Below are 18,875 nucleotides of genomic sequence, written 5' to 3'. Positions count from 1 at the left end.
TGGAAACATGCAGCTAGGTTTAAATTCTTTAATATCCTTTAATAATAATTCTTCAGTATAGAAATGAGAAATGTTTTATGTTAAATAAATAAATAAAAGCAAGTGCAAAGGCCAAAGTCTCCAGAAAAACTGGCACGCGCACACACACACACACACACACACACACACGTGTATGTATATATATATATATATATATATATATATATATATATATAGGGACACTGTGTAAAATATAAATAAAAGCAGAATTCAATGATTTGAAAATGCGATATGTTATTCACAGTAGAAGATAGAAAACATATCAAATGTTTAAACTGAGTAAATGTACCATTTTAAGAAAGAAAAAAAGTCATTTTGAATTGCTGGCCACAACACGTCTCACTCGTTTTGGTGAAGCCGTTCCTTTCTCAGTCTGGAGGTTTGCTTTGGCTCGTTGTCATGCTGAAAGGTGAAATTCCAGTTCATCTTAGTGTTTTAACAGAAGCCTTAAGGTTTTGTGCCAACATTGATTGGTATTTGGAGCTGTTCATTATTCCCTGCACCCTGATTAAAGCCCCAGTTCCAGCTATGACACTTCCATCACCATGCTTCCACGTGGAGATGTTGTTCTTTTGGCGATGTGATGTGTTTTTTTTTTGTTTTTTTTATGTACCAAACATATCGTTTGGTATTATGGCCAAAAAGTTCAACTTTGGTCTCATCAGACCATAACACATTATTCCACATGGTTTGTGAGATTGGATGTATGTATTTGTTATTTTTTGGTCTTCCTTCTTGTCACCCTACCCCATAGCCCAGACATAGGAAGAATTCAAGAGATTTTTGTCACAGATAGGGAGCAACCAGTACTTGCCAGAAATTGCTGCACTTCGTTTAATGTTGCTGTAGGCCTCTTGGCAGCCTCTTTGACCAGTTTTCTCCTGATCTTCTCATCAAATTTATAGGGACGTCCTGTTCTTAGTAGTGTCTCTGTCTTGCCATATTTTCTCCACTTTGCTGATTTTTGTCTTTACAGTGTTCCATGGTATATCCACTGCCTTGGAAATTATTTCGTAAACCTCTACTGATTGATATTTTTCTATTTTTCCTGCTTTGTAAGCTCTTTATGGCCCATGGCTTTTCCAGCTCAATGTTACCAAGAAGATGTGAGGAAAATCCTATAGGAGCAGATGTACTTTATTTGGGGATAATCAGTCACTTTAATTGATGGCAGGTGTATACTAATTAGTATTTAACATGTGTTTGAATGTGATTGGTTGATTCTGAACACTGCCATATTCCCAATTATAAAAAGGTGTGTACAGGTATGCAAGCTGGGGATTGGAAACATTTCTGGGTGTTTGTCACATGATATTTATATGTTGCAATTTCACAATAAAGATGAAAAAGATACTGACATGATTTAACTTGGTTTAATTTTTTATATCACAAAAACCTGCCATTTTGCCATTACACACACACACACACACACACACACACACACATATATATATATATATATATATATATATATATATATATATATATAAACATAACACAATTTTTTTTTTCAACTACTGCTTATTGCCATGTCCAAAGGTTTCAGTGGAACATACCTAAAAAGTAAGAAAGGAAATATATTTTTAACTATTTAAATTAAGATTTTAAATTATGTAGCCACAACTAACTACTTAATATAAAATAAACATGACCTAATCAATTAAAATTAAGCATTCAAAATCTATTAGATCTGTTTACATTTGCTAAAAACATTCGTGTTAATTACTACTGATAATACATTTGGTATTGTTTACATTTACTAAAACGTTGCAATTTTGTCCTGAAATACTGAAATCACTCATGTTATAAAAACATTATAACAAACTGAAACAAAATTCAATGTCCTCTTTCACATTCTTCTTTTGAGACTCACTGTCCACATATGAGGACATGAGACTTTTTCCCCTCCCGGACATCTCACATGAAGACAGTTTGTTATTTCTCTGGTTTTACACTTCTTCCTCTGTGAAGCAATTTATCCATTTGCATAGGTATCAGGTTCCAATAAACAGAAATAGTGAGGAGAAATTACAAGGCACACCACATTATAGTTCAAGTCTCAAGAGGATGAAAATATTTGATCCAAATGAATGGGAAATTTACACACAGTTGAATTAGGCATAATGTTTTTTACTTGTGTATTTCTTAGTAAGAAGACCCAGGCTCAATTACTGTAAAATCGCCCTAACCACAGTTTGTGTCTAGTCTGAACACATGATGTTTACGACATCTGGTTCTCAAGAATTCTGATCACTTCCTTTTGTCCTGGCTTAGGGTGCTGAGTCAATGAAATGAAAAAGGATGAACATCTTCTACTGTAATTCAGTGATTTGTGTGAAAAACAAATGTTAGTTTCATTTCATAAAGCAACTACAAAAGTACAACCAATTTAAACTTGTGAATGAATAAGAAGTAACGAACACCATTCTATGTATTGAGTCTGAGCATTATAATAGCAGTACCATGACAGTTCTCAATATGTGGTGCAGTCAAAAACACAGTTCAAGTCAGAAGTCATACAATACACCTCAGACACCTGTTGCAGACTCTTTTTTGAGTGTATCTTGGTCCAAACTTTCAGATGGTTGGAGCTCCGTCCCTCTTAATTGAACAGTATATGAGGCAATTTCCTGGAAGAGCCTGGCCATCGCTGACTTCCTCAAACTACCTTGGAGGTTTCTGGCAGCAAAAGCATACAGCATTGGGTTTACTGAGCTGCTAATGAACGTTAGCGCTCCAGAGATGAACACTGCTGCTTCTGACACTTCTTCCAGTTTTTCTGAGTATGTTCCAAGCAGCTGTGCTACATTAATGACATTTATAACATGATGGGGCAGCCAGCACAGAGCAAAGGCCACCACCACTGCACTGATGAGGAAGGCAGATTTCTGTTTATTCTTTCTGTGCATCTGGCGAAGTTGAGATGCCACCTTGACATAGCACACAGCCAGGGTGAGAAATGGGATGACAAAGCCGATCAATGTCTCCAAACATGCACAAAAGACCTCCAGGGCCACTGATCCAAACTCTGAGAAGAAGCAGTGCTGAACACCATCCATGCTTTCATCAACAGACTGAGTGAAAATAGCTGGCAGTCCTAGAATGAGTGCCAGGGTCCACCCTCCAGCCAGGATTAGATTCATAGCATTGCTGTCTTTCCAGTGCAGCATCTTGAAAGGGTATCTGACAGCCAAATAGCGTTCCACACTCATAATGGTGATCAGAAAAACGCTGGCGTACATGCAGGCATAGATGACGTACACCATGGCTTTGCAAGCAGCCTCACCAAAAACCCAGGACCAAGCCAGAGAGTAGATCCACAGAGGCAGGGTCACAACTACCAGCATGTCAGCAACAGCCAGATGCATGATGAGCAGCAGAGTATGAGAGCGCTGCTTCACGTGCCTCATGATGGTCCACACGACAAGCAGGTTCCCTGGAGTCCCCACCACAAAGCACACAGACAGGATGACACACGCCACAGCTCCCCCCGCAGTGGCCCATTCATCCCCTAAGACTGTGCTGTTATAGCTGGAGTAAGACGAGCTGTTCATGTTTGTGTCTGGCTCCCAGATAAATGCCAGTAACTGTTGAACCTCTAACCCTCTAACCTACCACGGCTAATGTTTTCTTTCATTATGTCCAAGAAACTTCCCACTCTTTACTTCTCCAAATTACAAACACATGAAGAGCGTAACGAAAGTGGTAATGAGAAGTCAAACTTGGATGTCCAATGACAAGCAGTAGTTTCTTACTTTGTGAATATAAGCAACCTTTCATAATTGTATTAAAAATCATCATAGATAATCACAGAGGGTGGTGTACGCATGTGTGTGCATGGTGCCCTGCAATGGACTGGTGTCCCAGTCTTGTGTCCAGTGGTGTCCTGGGATAAGCTCCGGATCCACTGCCACCCTGACTTGGATAAATAGCTTAGTGAAGATGAATGAATGAATGAATGAATGAATGAATGAACGATAATCACAGAAAAACGTGCAGAGCTCAAATTCATCATGCAATACTTGCCACTAGGTGGCAATCAAACACAATTAATACAATACTGATGGCCGCCTCATAAGACACAGGTTCAAACTCCTGGTCCTGGAGTATCCCTGGTCTTTCCCTGCTCTAACACACTCATTTCAAATCTGGAAGGGCTGTTAATTAGATAAACTGAATTAGGTGTGTTGGTAGTATGGAAAACACAACAATACAGCATTGTAGGACAGTGGGTACTCCTGGACCAGTATTGGGAACCAGTAACATAAGAGGTGAGTTTATTTTAAATTAAGAACTAGCTCATTATTTTAGACATTCACTGTAGTTAAACCTTGCTTTCACAAACATAAATTAATATTAAATCTACTTGAAACCATCTACTGCACACATGGTAGTGTTAGGTGGAAATATAGCTATATTTCTGATCATTAAGACCACTGGAAAAATTGGTGTTTAAGGCAGGGTGAGAGGGTGTGTTGATAAATGTCCCAAAGTGCTTTAGTGCCTTCTTTTTTCCTTTTTCAGATATAAACTTCTTTTAGTGAACGTTTTGAAACACTCATTAACCACTATAATACACTCACTTGGGTTTTACCAGTAGTAAAAATAATAGTAAATATATAATAAATAATAAAAACATAATGCAATGTTAGGAATAGCCTAATAGATACGATTTTGGTGTGTAATGCACACCATCGTAATATCCGCTTAGAAGGTATAAATACAGTGGGTTTGAAACTCCAGCCATCAATCCATTTTCTATACAGGATCCTGGGGAACCTGGAGCCTATCCCAGGGAGCATTCACACACCCATTCAGACACTGGACATGCACACCACTTTGAACTATGTAATAAATATATAATAAAAACATAATGCAATGACAAAATGAAATAATTATCTTTTTTTTTTTTTTTTTTTAAATGAAATTATTAGTGAACAATGCTGGTGCAGTCAATGACCTGGATATATTTAAGTCAAAATAATATTTTTTCCAAATTATATTTGTACAATGTAGTAGCCTAGTAGTAGTAGTAGTAGTAGTAGTAGTAGTAGTAATAATAATAATAATAATAATAATAATACATTGTATATATAGCCCACACACAATTTATATATTATATATATATATACACACACACACATTATATATATACATTATATATATATATATATATATATATATATATATATATATATATATATATATATATATATTATACACACACACACACACAAATATATATATATATATATATATATATATATATATATATATATATATATATATATATATATATATATAGAGAGAGAGAGAGAGAGAGAGAGAGAGAGAGAGAGAGAGAGAGAGAGAGAGAGCGCGCGCAATACATTGATGCACTTGGTTGGTTAATTGGTTAATTATGTGCGCGTGCTGTGTACTAAAATACACGTTCAAAAAACAGCCGAAGCTCGCGCGCAGTTTGTTTGTATTCAATTATGCTTTGTTACAGGTACCAACGGTTATTCATTCATTCATTTATCTGTATAAACTAAAATATATATATATATATATATATATATATATATATATATATATATATATATATATATATATATATATATATATATATATTCAGTTACAGTAATTATTCTTCGGATCTCAAGAAGGAGGAAGCAGATTCGATTAACTTCGTACACAATGAGGTTCTACTTTGTTGCTACACAACATGGCGCCGTTGGCAACTGAACTTTAGCTAGCGTTGCTAACAGAAGATCTTCATTTAGCACGCGCGCGCAGTGGCATTTCACCGAGCTGTTCTTACTGTTTCTTTGTTTGTTTATTTATTTATTTCCCCGTGTTGTTACAGTAGCATGTTGTCTAAGTAATACGCTGGTTTATGAGTTCATTATGGAAGAAGGAGAAGAGCTTCAATGCAGCTTCAATGTAGGAGGCTCTGTTTTCTCCATTCCTCTGAGCAGACTGGCCCACTTTCAGGACTCCTTACTGCTGAAATCAGCCAGTGCACATGCACAAAGGTCCACAGTGTTTATTGATCGAGATGGCTGCGTATTTAGACATGTTTATTACTACATAAGCACAAGAAAGTTGACTTCAGCGTGTGCGTCCGAAATGAACATATTGCAGGAACTTGCAGAAGATCTTCATCTAACGGCTCTGCAGCAGGTAGGTGTGGAAGAGCTCTCTGTATGGATTAAAGCTTGGGGGGGTCTTTCTTTTACTGTTCTATGAAAATCCTGCATTTCTTGTAATATGCTTGAAAATAAATAAATAAATAAATAAATAAATAAATAAATAAATAAATAAAATACGAGCCTTCCATCTTCATAAAAAGCATGCATGTGTGGTCTGTGTTTGAAAGGCTTTAGGAAAGCTCCTGCAGCTCTCTGACCCCAAACCAAAGCCTGAACCTTCAGTTGAGTCAACGCCTCCATCTGCTGGTAGAAAATCACAACACACACCGCTTCCTTTCACTTATTACTCATTTAGGGATTACATTTTAATACATGAGCTACAGTTTCCTGGTATTCACAACGAAAATTTTTTAGCATGCTTCAGATTAATGTTACAGATCACATCATTTTACATTAGCTAACCTTAAAATGATTTACATGATTTCAGTGAGACTCCAAGCCATCTCTTTCTGATATAATGTTAGTTTCTCTGATTGAATTTGTACTGAAGGCCCGCCTTCCCCATTCATCTATTTGTTGAGAGACATCTAGTGCAGTGAGGCTTTGAATGGCTAAATGCCTGGGTGGGCATAAACCAATGATGGATGGATGGCTAGATGGATGGATGGCTTTATTAATCCCTGGTGGGGGAAATTAAGGTGTCTTCGCAGCCAGGTACATTAAATACATTCACAATACTATATAACGAGTACAACACAATACAGTCACGGTATAATTTCAATTAAATACAATACGTACCACTAAGGTAGTGCATATAGAAGGATGGGTACAAATGTAGTGGGGATGCTTTGCACAGTTAAAAACAAAAACATAACAATGTGAAATAAGTGGATAATGTGCAGAGAGGACACAAGACAGGTCAGTCCGTAGATGAATAGATCCCATGTACTGTATAAATATGATATAAATAGGGCAGAATTGGCCACTGATTGGGCCAAGCATCACAATGGGCAAAGCCCTTGTTGGGTTCATTTCCTTGGTTGGGTGACAAAAAGAGTTGCTCCTGAATGGGGAAAACCCCAATGTTGATCAGAATCCCCTGGTTGGGTAAAGCCCTTTGTTTGTCAGAATCCCCGGGTTTGGTAAAGCCTCCATGTTAGACAAAGCTTCAGGTGCTCTTGTTTGGACAGAAGCCTGTTTGGGCAAAGCCCCATGTTGGGCAACACCACCTTCCAAAAACATGCTGGTGGATGGACTGGTGTCCCACTTAGAGTGTTTTCCTGGCTCACACACAGTGTACACTCCGAATCCTCCATGACCCTGACCAGTATAAAATGGTTACCTAAGATAAATAAATGAGTTACTTTAGCCAAATGTGGTTAGGCTTTAGTTTATTAACTTTCTCCTCAGATTATACTTAAGCATGATGTTGTGTTCTCTTGTACTGACAATACACTATTACATTTAATCAATCCATACAGCATTAAGTGGAATTTTTTTGTGTTTGTTGTGATCAAAAATGCTTGATTTTTAAAAAATGTTCTAAATTTGAGATGCAGTTAGCTGAGTTTTTTGTGCTTGTTTTGCGGAAAACTACTTGAATTGGAGAAATTGCAATTGCACAAAATAGTTTTGCGTGGTCTTTCGCGGTGATGTTTGTTGGTAAATGAGACCTTTTAGCTGTACTTATGTTCGACTCACGTGAACCGAAGAGGGCTTTGGCTGAATATGATGAGGTCAAATGACGTGTCTTGACCCAGATCTGTGGAAAATCTGCGATCGGGAAATTCTGAAATCCTGGAGGGACTGATTAATGGCCCTTAGATGGCACTGTATACATGTTCATATTGGATCTGAGAATGGTGTTGTACAGAAAATGAGAGTAGTAAAGTTGTTGATGTTAAGAGACGCACACCTTGTTCTCTGACTGAGTATTTAGATTTCCTGCACAAACATAACACGAATAATTCATCTCTGTTTTAAATAATTACTACATATAGTAATCTGCTGTGTATTTCAGTTCATAAGGTCATGCCGCAGGGGTTGGGATCTATGCCTCTGGTGGCCAGTAAGGAGGAAGTGCTGTACTGCTTTGTTCTTCTAGAGCATGTACGCCTGCATCCGGGCCTGATCACCCACGACAATCTGCTGTGGCTTTGTGAGGATGTGGCTATTATAGAGTGTAGCAGCCACCTCTTCAGGTTCATAGGCAAGCACTCTCTCTGGATTTAGATTTCGCTTTGATTCATGCACGCACAGAGCTTCTAATTACTTAATGCATTTGGTGTCCTTACAGCTTCCTTTTACCTCTTGCCTCAAGTGGTTTTGAATAGGTGCCATGTCACTATTATGAAGACTATACGTAGACTGAGTTTGTATTTTCAAGAATTTCAAAACCGAATACTTAAAGTGCACATGTTGATTGAAAAATTGTTGATGGGTATATATTTAAAAACCTGAAAAATGAAAAGAAAACCACAAGTAGGACTGTTAAAGGCACTTAAAAACGACAAGAAAGAGAAAGATTAGGGCAATGGAGACAGTAAAAAAAAAAAAAGATACACAGCACACTGTGGTCTGAAAGTTTAAGACAACAATGTGAGTAGCAACAGCTGTTGAAAGATGACGATGAAAGATGACCTGCATTTGTTTTTCTTCATTAAAGCCAATTTCCTGCAGTCCGGGACAGTCCTACTGCCAGAGCTGTTCAGCGAATATGGAGAACTGTGTGATGAAGCCAGAATGGTGGGCATGACTGAGTTTATAGAGATTCTGCAGGAAATGAGTGGTATGTAGTACAGTGAGCCTCACATTTACAAGCCTAAAGTGCAATGCTACAAAAAAGGTAATGCGCTTAAAGCCAAAGGAAAAACGTAAAAAAAGAAAGAGAATATTTGACTGTTTTATGATGCTTTATTTCCTATCAGATTGGAAACACTGGAGCAGCTCGAGTGACTCCTGTTCAGAAGGTCAGGTGTGCTGTGCGATGGAGCCACTCTATGTTCTGAGCTTGAGTCTTTTGGTGAAGTATCCAGACTCTTCACTGGGTCAGCTGTGTGTGGACAGCAATCTGGAGGGCAGCAGACTCTACATCACAGGCAGTGGAGTGCTCTTCCAACATATAGAGTGAGTCTGGGCGTTACTGGTGATGAGAGTTGGGGGCAATATTACTATATTACTATGGTGAGTTTAGTGTATTAAAATGGTGAGATTTTGGAAATGCGGGGTGTCATTGGAATGTTGGCTAATTGCAGAAATGGGTTATGGGTAATCGTGGGAATGGGATACTGGGAATGTTTGGGAATTTGGGTTTAAGAAGAGATGTTGGGATTTGGAAAATTAGGAATTTCATCAATTACTGAGTTGGGATCTTGGAAATTTTGGAATAATATTGGTTTATCGTGGCAGTGGGATGTTGGGAGTTTGGAACATTAGGAATTTGGCAATTATTAAGCTGTGTTTGGAGTCCATTATTTTAGGACGTTTGTGTCATTGTTGCAGTGCAGTGTTAGAGGTTTTTGGCATTATTAGAAATTTTGCCCATTATGAGGAGGATCAGGTACAGTGTCCTCCTCTAATATTGGAGACTCAGATATAGAAGATTCAGAGCTGTTATCCTGGCAAAGGGAGGTAGCACAAAGTATTGACTAAAAGGGTGCCAATAATTGTTGTTCAGGTGGGATGTTGGAGGGCATTGTAAGGATGGGAGATTTGGGGTTAGTGGAAGTGTTGAGATGTTTGTGATACTACAGGAACTGGTTGGGAACATCACGTCTACCTCTGACGAGGACTGCTGAAGAGCTGCCTTGCCTTTGTGCTTACCTCGACAATCAAGACGGAGTTTACCTCGCCATCAGAGAGGCTATGCGAGAGCACCTCCACAGGAAGGAGACCAGTGAGTGTGAGAACAAGCAGTTGTAGTCACAGCACTTTCCAGCAGTCTTTGTTTCTAAAAAAGAAAAAGAAAAAAAGAGCGAACTTATCGTGACTTAAGTGTTATAATATATTCTGTGCGAATAAATATAGAAGGCCAGATAGATCTTTAGGTCTAAGGTTATGTGCATTTTTGAGACTATTTTCCTTATCTCTTTTTAGCAGGCCATATGAGTGCTATGTCTTGGTCTGCCTCAGTGTCAACATTCACCTTTTATAAGGTTGTAAAGGTTTATGCTGGAACACACTGGTATGCTACTTACTTCAAAACCCTTATAAAGGTATGTGAAATGTGATGTCTTGGCTCCACGACTTATCCTCATGTTTACTCAGCCAAATAAAATTTTGCTTGTACTGAAACTCTAAGCCAAGATCAACCCAAATGCAATAGAGAACATAAAATACACATTTATGGGTCATACCTCCCTAATGTTGTTAAATTAAAGACATCTCCAGCACTGTAGCTCTGTGGAGTGTATAAAGAATCTGAAATCCTGTTCTTCAGCATCCCGAGCTCCTCTCCAATTCCACGAAGATTAAATGGATTGTCTTTGGGGAGAGCCTACTGGTTAACGGCGATGGCCAAATGTTCCGGCACATTCTTAACTTCCTGAGATGTGGTCGCCTGCTGCTGCCTGCAGACTTCAGGTGGGGGAAGATTTTCTGGATGGAAATGAAAGCTAGTTTATGACTATAAAAGGAAGTTTTCCATAAAGAATGGCTGTAACGCTGAAATCTAGTCTTATGTTTTGGTCTGTATCTGTGAAATCCACCCGAGTGTCAGAGTGGTGCACTGCCCTATCTTGTGTTGACACTACATATTTGTAAGAGATAAGAAAAAGCTTTTGTACGACAGATTAAAGTGCAGATTTTGTAAATGGCCATTGTGTGTTCGCAGGGAATGGCCTTTGCTGTGTCAGGAGATTGAGACGTTCCAGATCCCTGCTCTGTCCACTGCACTGCATAACTCTTCGGACTACAGGTAAAAGAGACACATAGCACAGACTGGATCGATTTTGTCTGAATAGACGCAGTTCTGTACATCACAGAACCCTTAACGTAATCTGATTAATTCCTGTCTTCCTTGTTGTGATGTATGTATTCTGTCAGGGCCTGGTGTAAAGCTAGGGCCCAACTAAGGAATCTTTCATGCAAAGATGAAGACATCATCTCAGATTCTAGTCTCGACAGTGAGGTTTGTACTTGCATGCCTGGACAAAGTCTGTTAAACCAACCATATTTAGCACCATTCCATCAGAATAATCTGCATTGATTATCAGCTGGGGAAGCACTAGCTGAGGCAGCATTATGTGATATGCTTGGAACAATTTCAGAAACACCACATGGTACACTGAGATTTCCAGGCTCTTCTGCAGGGGGGCGGGGGGTTATACTGTAGCAACAGGCTTCAGGAATTTAATTTGAAGCTGCGGTTGAATCACCAATCTCTTTCACTCTGGATCCTGTGGGGTGTTTATCAGTAGCCTCAGGTTACATTAATGAAGGAAATCCTAGGGTTAAGTCCAATCCAAAATTCTAAATCCAACATTTAGAATAAGGCTAACATTTCTAAAGCACATCGTAACCGATAAGAAAAAGTTCTTGTGACTTTTAGTGATATGGGGTCTATCTGATAGTACGTCAAAAAACAAACCCTGTTCAGTAAATAATGCACTGATTTGTAACATTTTGCCATTTTGTAGCAATTTCATAGAGAATAGTGGAGAATATTCAGTGTTCTAATGAAATCCCAACAATACACTGCTATAGCGTCCAAATGATACACCAAAGCACAGGTTCCCAATTCTGGTCCTGGAATTATGCCCTGTCCTACACATTTTTCCCCTGCTCTAACACACCCACTTCAACTTCTGGAAGGGCTGTTAATTAGTTCATTAGCTGTTTATTTAGGGGAATCATGTTTGTTGAGGTCATGTCACAGCAAACCAGTGACTACATTTCCCATCCTGCACTGCGGCCTACAAACATGGCCACCATGGATTGCAATTCTCAGAACACTCGTTCATGCTAAATCACGCACACCTGCATCCAATCTCACACGTACTCACACCACAGTTTAAAAGGACTTTCAAGGCATTCACTCTTTGTGAAGTATTGAGTGTTATCACTATACCAAGCGTTTGTACCCTGGTTCTCAGTTCTTGCCTCGTTTATGCCTGTTTGTTGAATGCCTGACCCATTGCCTGTTTTTGACCATGCTATCGTGTCATGATTTGGATTCGTCTGCCTGCCTCTCTTTATTAAAAGCTCTTATCTGCACCTGCATCCGTCCTAACCTCCATTACGTCTATATTGTGACAGTTGAGAGCAGGGAAAACACTCAGATGTCCAGGATAGGGGTACTCTAGGACCAGGGTTGGGAACCTGTGCACTAGGGAACGGGAGAAAGGCACTATTTTGTGCACAGAGTGAGAATTATAAGCACATTGGTTAAAAATCCAGTCTTATCCACAAAGAGACACGTGTTCCACCTGCTTAGTCATCTTGATCTTGGCCATCAATTGACTATCAGGTGTGGCTCCAGCTTGTGTGGAATGAAAACCCACAGCCATGGGATTTGATACCACGGCAATAAATGTTCTCCAGAATGGATATTCAACCACTTCATGCATAAATGGATCAAAGACCAAAAAAAGTTCATGTTTAATTCAAATAAAACAATAGAACAATTTTAAATTCAAAGAACTGAACTTTATGTGAAACCAAACTTGAATAGTATTTTAAATATAATTTAATCTCCTTGTAAGAGATCTCCATTTTCATCCTCAAAGTCATTCAGTGAGCCCCTGTGGATGGGGATGCCGTCATTGAAGAGACCACTACCATTTAGTGAAAGAAATGTTTCGTCATAGGATAAAGTTGATCATAAAGAAGTTGGTATTGATTAGCAGTGACTCTTCCTTTTAAGAGGACAACTACACCTATAGATAATATATGTAACCCAGCGCATAACAGAGCCACCAGTTTTTCCTTTCATTTGTCACCCGTCTGGTGAAGTCCATCAGCAAAATACAGTCCAGGATGAAAGACCGAGTGAGACAGTGGAGCAGTGAGAGATTTTCGTTTTTGTTAGCCGAACAGAATTGCTGTTATTCCCATTTAATTTTCCAGGCTAATTTTATTATCAGTAAATTAATTTGATAATCATTATAGTGAAACTAACAGGAGTGATGAGGACCCACAGACAAGGCATGGGAGTTTAAAGGATTAATGTGTGTGTTTGACTGTATTCTTGAATAAGGCTAGTAAAATAGGAAACACAAAATCTATGAAAGTCAGGTTGATTTAAAATCCCATTTTGTCTTTGACAAATACAACTTGTAGGTTCTTTGCATTTATACTATGTTGTTGAAGCACCTCTAGAATATCATACTTTCCATCCCATAATAAAAGACAATATTTACAACTCTCCACAGAAGTCACCAGATGAATATGAGCCACTGTCTATTCAAAGGGAAAGCCCAGACAACACCAGTGAAAGGTCAAGTACACACCCGGAGAACGAGGCTGTGTGTGTTTCTGTCGGTGCATCAGGAATAACAGAAGCGAGACCTGCTGCTACAGAGAAGACCGAGCAAACGGAAGAAATCTCACTGGCCTCACTCATGTGTACCTCACCTCCAGGCATAGCAGTTTCCGGCGACTCCTGTGCTCATGACGAGACGATGAATAAGAAGTGCGTCTCAGAGGATTACTGGAACAGAGCAATGGCCTCCATATTGCACATGCTGCGGGAGAGAAGGCAGGAAGAGGACAGTCCTCTGCTGGAGCGGCTGGCTTTATTAATGGAGACCTCAATGCTTTCAAAACCTGAGCTCATGAAGATGTTATCAGAACTGTCAGATACAGAAAAGTCCGCCCTGACAGTCGCACTGGTCACAACCTTCTTCAGGAACTGGCAGAGCTGCAAGGAACAACAGCAAAGCAGTGACACAGTCAGTGGAGAGAGGGAACACACACACACCGAGGAGAGACTCGGACACACCACACACATACACGGAGAACTCCGTCAGAATCCCAGCAGAGGTTTGAGACAAGAGAGTGATTTCTGTTAAAGTTCTAATGACATTACAGTCACATTTACTGACTGGATGTGTGTTTGTTTACACGGTCTGTTGCTGCAGATCAGATTGCTTTGCAGAGGGAATCTATGAGAGGGAGTGTGTTTCCCATCACCAGCTTCACATCACCTGTTGGTGGGTGGGTGTTAATGGTGGAACATCCTGCGGTGCTGGGGAGAGGAGAGGCAGGGGGCTACTTCACCCACAGCATCATCTACACAGGTTAAACATACAGCTTCAGTTTATTTCCTGAACAGAATCCAGTCTGAACTGAGCAGCAGAAAAAAAAAGCAAAAGCTAATAAGTGCATTAAGCTACCGCTGTAATCAAAACCTATATATTTTTATTACATGGTTAGCTGATCATCCTGCGTGGCTTAGAGATTTTAATTACAGTCGCCTGCATAAGTATTCACCCGAGTTGAACTTTTCCACATGTTGTAGAGTTACAACCTGGACCTGCGATACAATGAATTGGGATTACAAGCCTACAAAAATAGCCTGTAATATTCAGATGGAGGGAAAAATCAATATAGTTTGAATAGAGGTTGTGAGAGCATATGTATTCACTGTTCAAATTAGTTCTTGTGCAACCAGTTGAACTGTGTGCAATAAAAGTGTCACATGGTCTCAGTATTACAGAAGTTCCATTGAGTTTTATTTTAGAGAATATACCTAAACAAACAGTATCATGAAGAACGAGGAGCTATCAAAACATGTCACGAGTTTGATTAGAAAAACTCGCCCAACATCCCACGGAGCATCATTATATCTATTATTATATATATTATTTAAAATAGACAGACAGAGAAGCAACCAAGAAGGGTTTACGCCAAAGGTAGCACTTTGTGCCAAGGCCAAAAATGTTCGATTTTGGTCACATCCAACACTTGTTTTTTCCCCACATGGTTTGTGAGTCTCCAACATGTCTTTTGGGTTCATTTGTTTAACACAGTACCACATAATAAGCCCTCCAACAATATGACAGAAATATGGCATTATGAGTTCTAGAGAGATTTGGTTGCACGACTGATTTCGCTTTCCTCCAACAGATGAACAGCCTCAGATGGTGCAGCCTGCAAGGAAAGAGGGCAGTGGTAAGATCTTTACTCATCTTATTTAAAATCTTCTGCTCAAGCGTAATTCTGTTCGATTTCAGTTACGTTCATCGGGTGTCGTTCATCACGGCTGTCGTCTCCTTCCAGCACAACAAACACAGGGAGGACACTAGGGTTCTTTTCTTAAAACCTCAAAATTCTGCCATTTTCACGTTTGCCTGTCAAGGTCATTAAGACTGATGAAGGCCAAACATTCCTAGTGAGAGGAATAATAAACCGTAGCAGCAGTGCGGAACCGTGCAGATGTTTGTGTTTATAATCCGGCTCCAAAGCCTGGAACGCTCTGCTGTTTTCAGCCATAATTTGGTGATCCAGTTAAAGCTCATCCAGGGTCTTATTTCTGCGATTATTTTTTGGTTTCTGCTCAAAGAAATGAAGAGAGAGGTTCAACCGGAACGAACGGTCTCTTGCTCTTTCTTTGAACGCACATAGCAGTGGTTCACAAACTAATAGAGCATCTTCTTCTCCAGATGTTGCATTTGCATACTTCAATATGTCTTATGAAGAAATGGTATACGCTCGCGAGTGTCACGCCTTTCTCACTGGCACAATCTTAGACTCTAGAGGACTCGACTCGAAGGACTGCATAGTCAAGCTGGTGCATCATCTATGGGTAACTGTGGAAATTTGAAATCAGTAGTGTTGGTGCTTCATGTGCTGATTTGTAATTAGCCCCAAGGCTAAAACACCATCCAAATGCTAACTAACAGTGCATGCAGTACTGCTGAACTCTGCCCCTTAATGTCCTTTATGCCTCTGCTGCAGACAGGTCACATGGGAGTGGAGAAGTTTGTACAGGAGCTTTTGACCGTGATTAGAGTCGGGTCCCACAAACAGCTGGAAGAGCGAGAGAAGCTGGTGCAATGGGTCCAGGTAACTATCTGGGTTTGATCAGCATGTCTAAATGATACGGATATTCCAGCAATGTGGTACGGTAATATCGTTTCAGATCCCCTTTTATTTATTTATTTATTTATTTATTTATTTTAAAACAGCACTTATATTGCTAGAATCACAATTTCAGTAAAAGGTGAAAAGGGATTTAGTAAACCATCTCATTTTGTATACTGGACTTCAAATATTTCATAAGAAGATCTTCAGAAAAGAACGGTCAAAAATGGCTGAAGGAAGGGGGAGAAAAAAAGCAGAAAATTTCGTTGGCTGTTTGGAACCATTTCATGTTTTCTACGAGGCGTTTCGACAAGCACTTTGTTGAAAATGTGCTGTAAGTTTTTTTTACTGTTTACTGAATTGTTTTTTGTCTTTTTTTTTTTTTTTTTTTTTACTTCCTACCCCATTCCAAGGAATGCTTATTATTCCTCTTTGGGTTTGGCAGGGCTGCAATTTGATTTAAAAAAAAAAAATCACATTTACCTATTTTACACGTCATTTTCTCAAGAACCACGCCAGTACAAATGCGTTTTAACAACACAGGCAGAGTATAAACAAGCAGTAGATAATTAAGACAATTCTACATAAATGTTCATTTCTCATTTCAAGTTCACTCTACCACTGGCAAAGAAATACACCGAGTGTGTAAGAGAGTTACTGAGGAAAACTTCCCTCCACACAGTCTGCCTGTTTCCTCCAGAGCAGCTGGAAATCACCGTACCATAACACAAAAAGAGGTGTGTATATAAATCGCATCTTTGCGCCTTCTCGTTTCTAGAGAATGCAGATATTTCAAAATATTCTAAATCAGTGGTTCTTAACTGGTGGGTTCCTGAAGTGCTCTACCTGCCAATTTATAGTCTAAAATGATTTTTGTTCACTTGACTGTATAAGTTTAATGTTTTAAATAACAATGAATAATTATTATTTAAGACAATTATTCATCTTGCATTTCGTACTTACCATCTGAGATCAGTCATCACTAGCCTAATACTAGACAGAGACATTAGGTCACAGAGGCGCGTTACAACTTGGTAAATCACACGAACTGCAGTGTAATTAAACTGAACAGGGTCCTATTATTATATTTTAAGCCTAAAGAATAACTGTATTACTGTGTCTTCCAGGATTCTATAGGAATTAGACTTAAATCTGGCTTTTAAAAAAAAAAAAAATTATGATTATTTTTTTTATCCCTTACTGCAGTTTCATTCGATAGTTTAATTTGGTTTTATTGCAAAGACATTACAGATAAATTAAAGCTCCATGTTAATTTGGACAAACTATAGCCCCTGGATAGTTCACTACAGTATTACCCATAGTGCACCTTAAATCCACCAAGCAACACAAAGCATTCCCGTTCAGTTTGAAATATATTTAAAATGTCAATAAAAATCTTACCTAATGAACTAACGAAAACATACTTAAATGGTATAATATTTAATAATATCGTTCAATATAACGGCCTTTTAGGCTGAAACAGATGTGCAATGAAATTCGCGTTCATTGTGGATACAAACCAATCCAGTTTTATTAAATACAGTATGTGTGAACCTATTAGGAAATATGACACTTTAGAGTGACATTTATTGTCCGGCTGCAAGTTGAAATTCAACACCTATTCGCTTTTTTGAAGTGTAAATGTTTTCAAAGTTGATTATGAATGGCACTTTAGTGATTCCCTGGTTTGCGGACTAATGCTTACATGTACAATGTTATCACAGTCTTACTCTCCTACATGCTATTTACTTGATGCACCACTGGTGCTAATATTTACAGGCAATGTACAGTTTTATTTGTCTGGGTTTTGCCGTTATATATATAGCAGATACAAGACAAGTGAAATGAACTCCCTCCTCAAACAGGGTCAAGCAGTGACCAGAGTCCAGTGAGCAGCTTCGACAACCAGCTTTGGCTGACCTGGGGTCAGTGAAAATCTCTTCAGAGTTCCTCGACATGCTGGTTACACCGCATGAACACAGATCCTGGAGCAGCTGGAAACCAGCTAGCCAGTAGCATCCGAATCCAAATAACTGGCCACTGGTCAGCATAGAGAGTCCCGACAAAGAAAAGTGAATAAAAACTGAACGGTACACAGTCATCAGCTGTAAAAGAGAAGAACACACTGCTTTCGAACTATCAGAGGAGCATCGTTGCACTCTTATGCTTATACAGGTGTAGCTCTGCCTTCTGGTATTGAGGTATTTCAGAGCCAATTCTTTTGCAGTCTACAGCAAAGTGGTCAACAGACAGATGAAGGGGAAAAACAACAACTTAGAAACAGTTCAAAACTGTGTTAAACTAAAACAATAATTATTTACAGTTACTGATGAGAGTACAGAAAACTACTGTACCAGGACTTAAAAAAACAAACAAACAACCAAAAACGATAAATACAACACTTAACATTACGACTTTCTTTTAAAAAGTTATATATAAGCCATATCAGCTCAGAAGGGGCATTTAAAAAAAAAAAAAACAACAGTGCTATTTTCCAGCTCTATCAGAAGTCCGTACGATGAGATGAGATTTGCTGGAGGTTGAGCGAGACAATAAATACACGCACCCGGGGTCCTCTTCTGTGCGGAGTGACGTTGTCGTCTTCTAGAGGGGCAGCCTGACATTAAACCTACGAGACAATGAGACGGGATTATACGCTGTGCACAAATGCAGATCTGG

At 39.0% G+C, this 18,875-nt stretch overlaps 3 protein-coding genes across 7 annotated transcripts in view; 1 reads left to right on the top strand and 2 right to left on the bottom strand.

Annotated features, from left to right (window-relative positions):
• Positions 1 to 1,521: 1,521 nt before the first annotated feature.
• Positions 1,522 to 3,763, bottom strand: si:dkey-148a17.5 (uncharacterized protein LOC100535037 homolog). Its single transcript, XM_017458381.3, has one exon. It carries the CDS (start codon positions 3,591 to 3,593, stop codon positions 2,568 to 2,570), a length of 1,026 nt encoding a protein of 341 aa, XP_017313870.1. The 5' UTR covers positions 3,594 to 3,763; the 3' UTR covers positions 1,522 to 2,567.
• A 1,881-nt stretch (positions 3,764 to 5,644) lies between these two features.
• On the top strand, positions 5,645 to 18,120 carry LOC108259361 (BTB/POZ domain-containing protein KCTD19). Of its 4 annotated transcripts, none has more exons than XM_017458784.3 (17): positions 5,645 to 6,204; positions 6,401 to 6,479; positions 8,194 to 8,382; positions 8,839 to 8,961; positions 9,101 to 9,299; positions 9,926 to 10,068; positions 10,272 to 10,387; positions 10,612 to 10,754; positions 11,005 to 11,088; positions 11,217 to 11,301; positions 13,544 to 14,153; positions 14,252 to 14,410; positions 15,240 to 15,284; positions 15,776 to 15,918; positions 16,071 to 16,178; positions 16,806 to 16,933; positions 18,062 to 18,120. In XM_017458784.3, exons 1-16 carry the CDS (start codon positions 5,929 to 5,931, stop codon positions 16,920 to 16,922), a joined length of 2,619 nt encoding a protein of 872 aa, XP_017314273.1. In that variant the 5' UTR covers positions 5,645 to 5,928; the 3' UTR covers positions 16,923 to 16,933; positions 18,062 to 18,120. The 4 variants fall into 4 exon arrangements, 3 of the variants coding, with proteins under 3 accessions (XP_017314273.1, XP_017314272.1, XP_047007682.1); XM_017458783.3 differs by having other exon boundaries at positions 10,269 to 10,387; XM_047151726.2 differs by lacking the exon at positions 8,194 to 8,382 and having other exon boundaries at positions 10,269 to 10,387.
• plekhg4 (pleckstrin homology domain containing, family G (with RhoGef domain) member 4) overlaps positions 17,621 to 18,875 on the bottom strand; it is a 71,050-nt gene continuing 69,795 nt past the window's right edge. For both annotated transcript variants that reach the window (XM_017458781.3, XM_047151725.2), the window contains exon 24: positions 17,621 to 18,825. The gene's annotated coding sequence lies outside the window, so the exon portion shown is untranslated. The remainder of the gene's footprint in view (positions 18,826 to 18,875) is intronic.

Source organism: Ictalurus punctatus, chromosome 27 (genome assembly GCF_001660625.3).
Source record: "Ictalurus punctatus breed USDA103 chromosome 27, Coco_2.0, whole genome shotgun sequence".
NCBI lineage: Eukaryota > Metazoa > Chordata > Actinopteri > Siluriformes > Ictaluridae > Ictalurus > Ictalurus punctatus.
The sequence above is the reverse complement of the archived record's forward strand: the minus strand, read 5'-3'. Positions and strand labels throughout refer to the sequence as shown.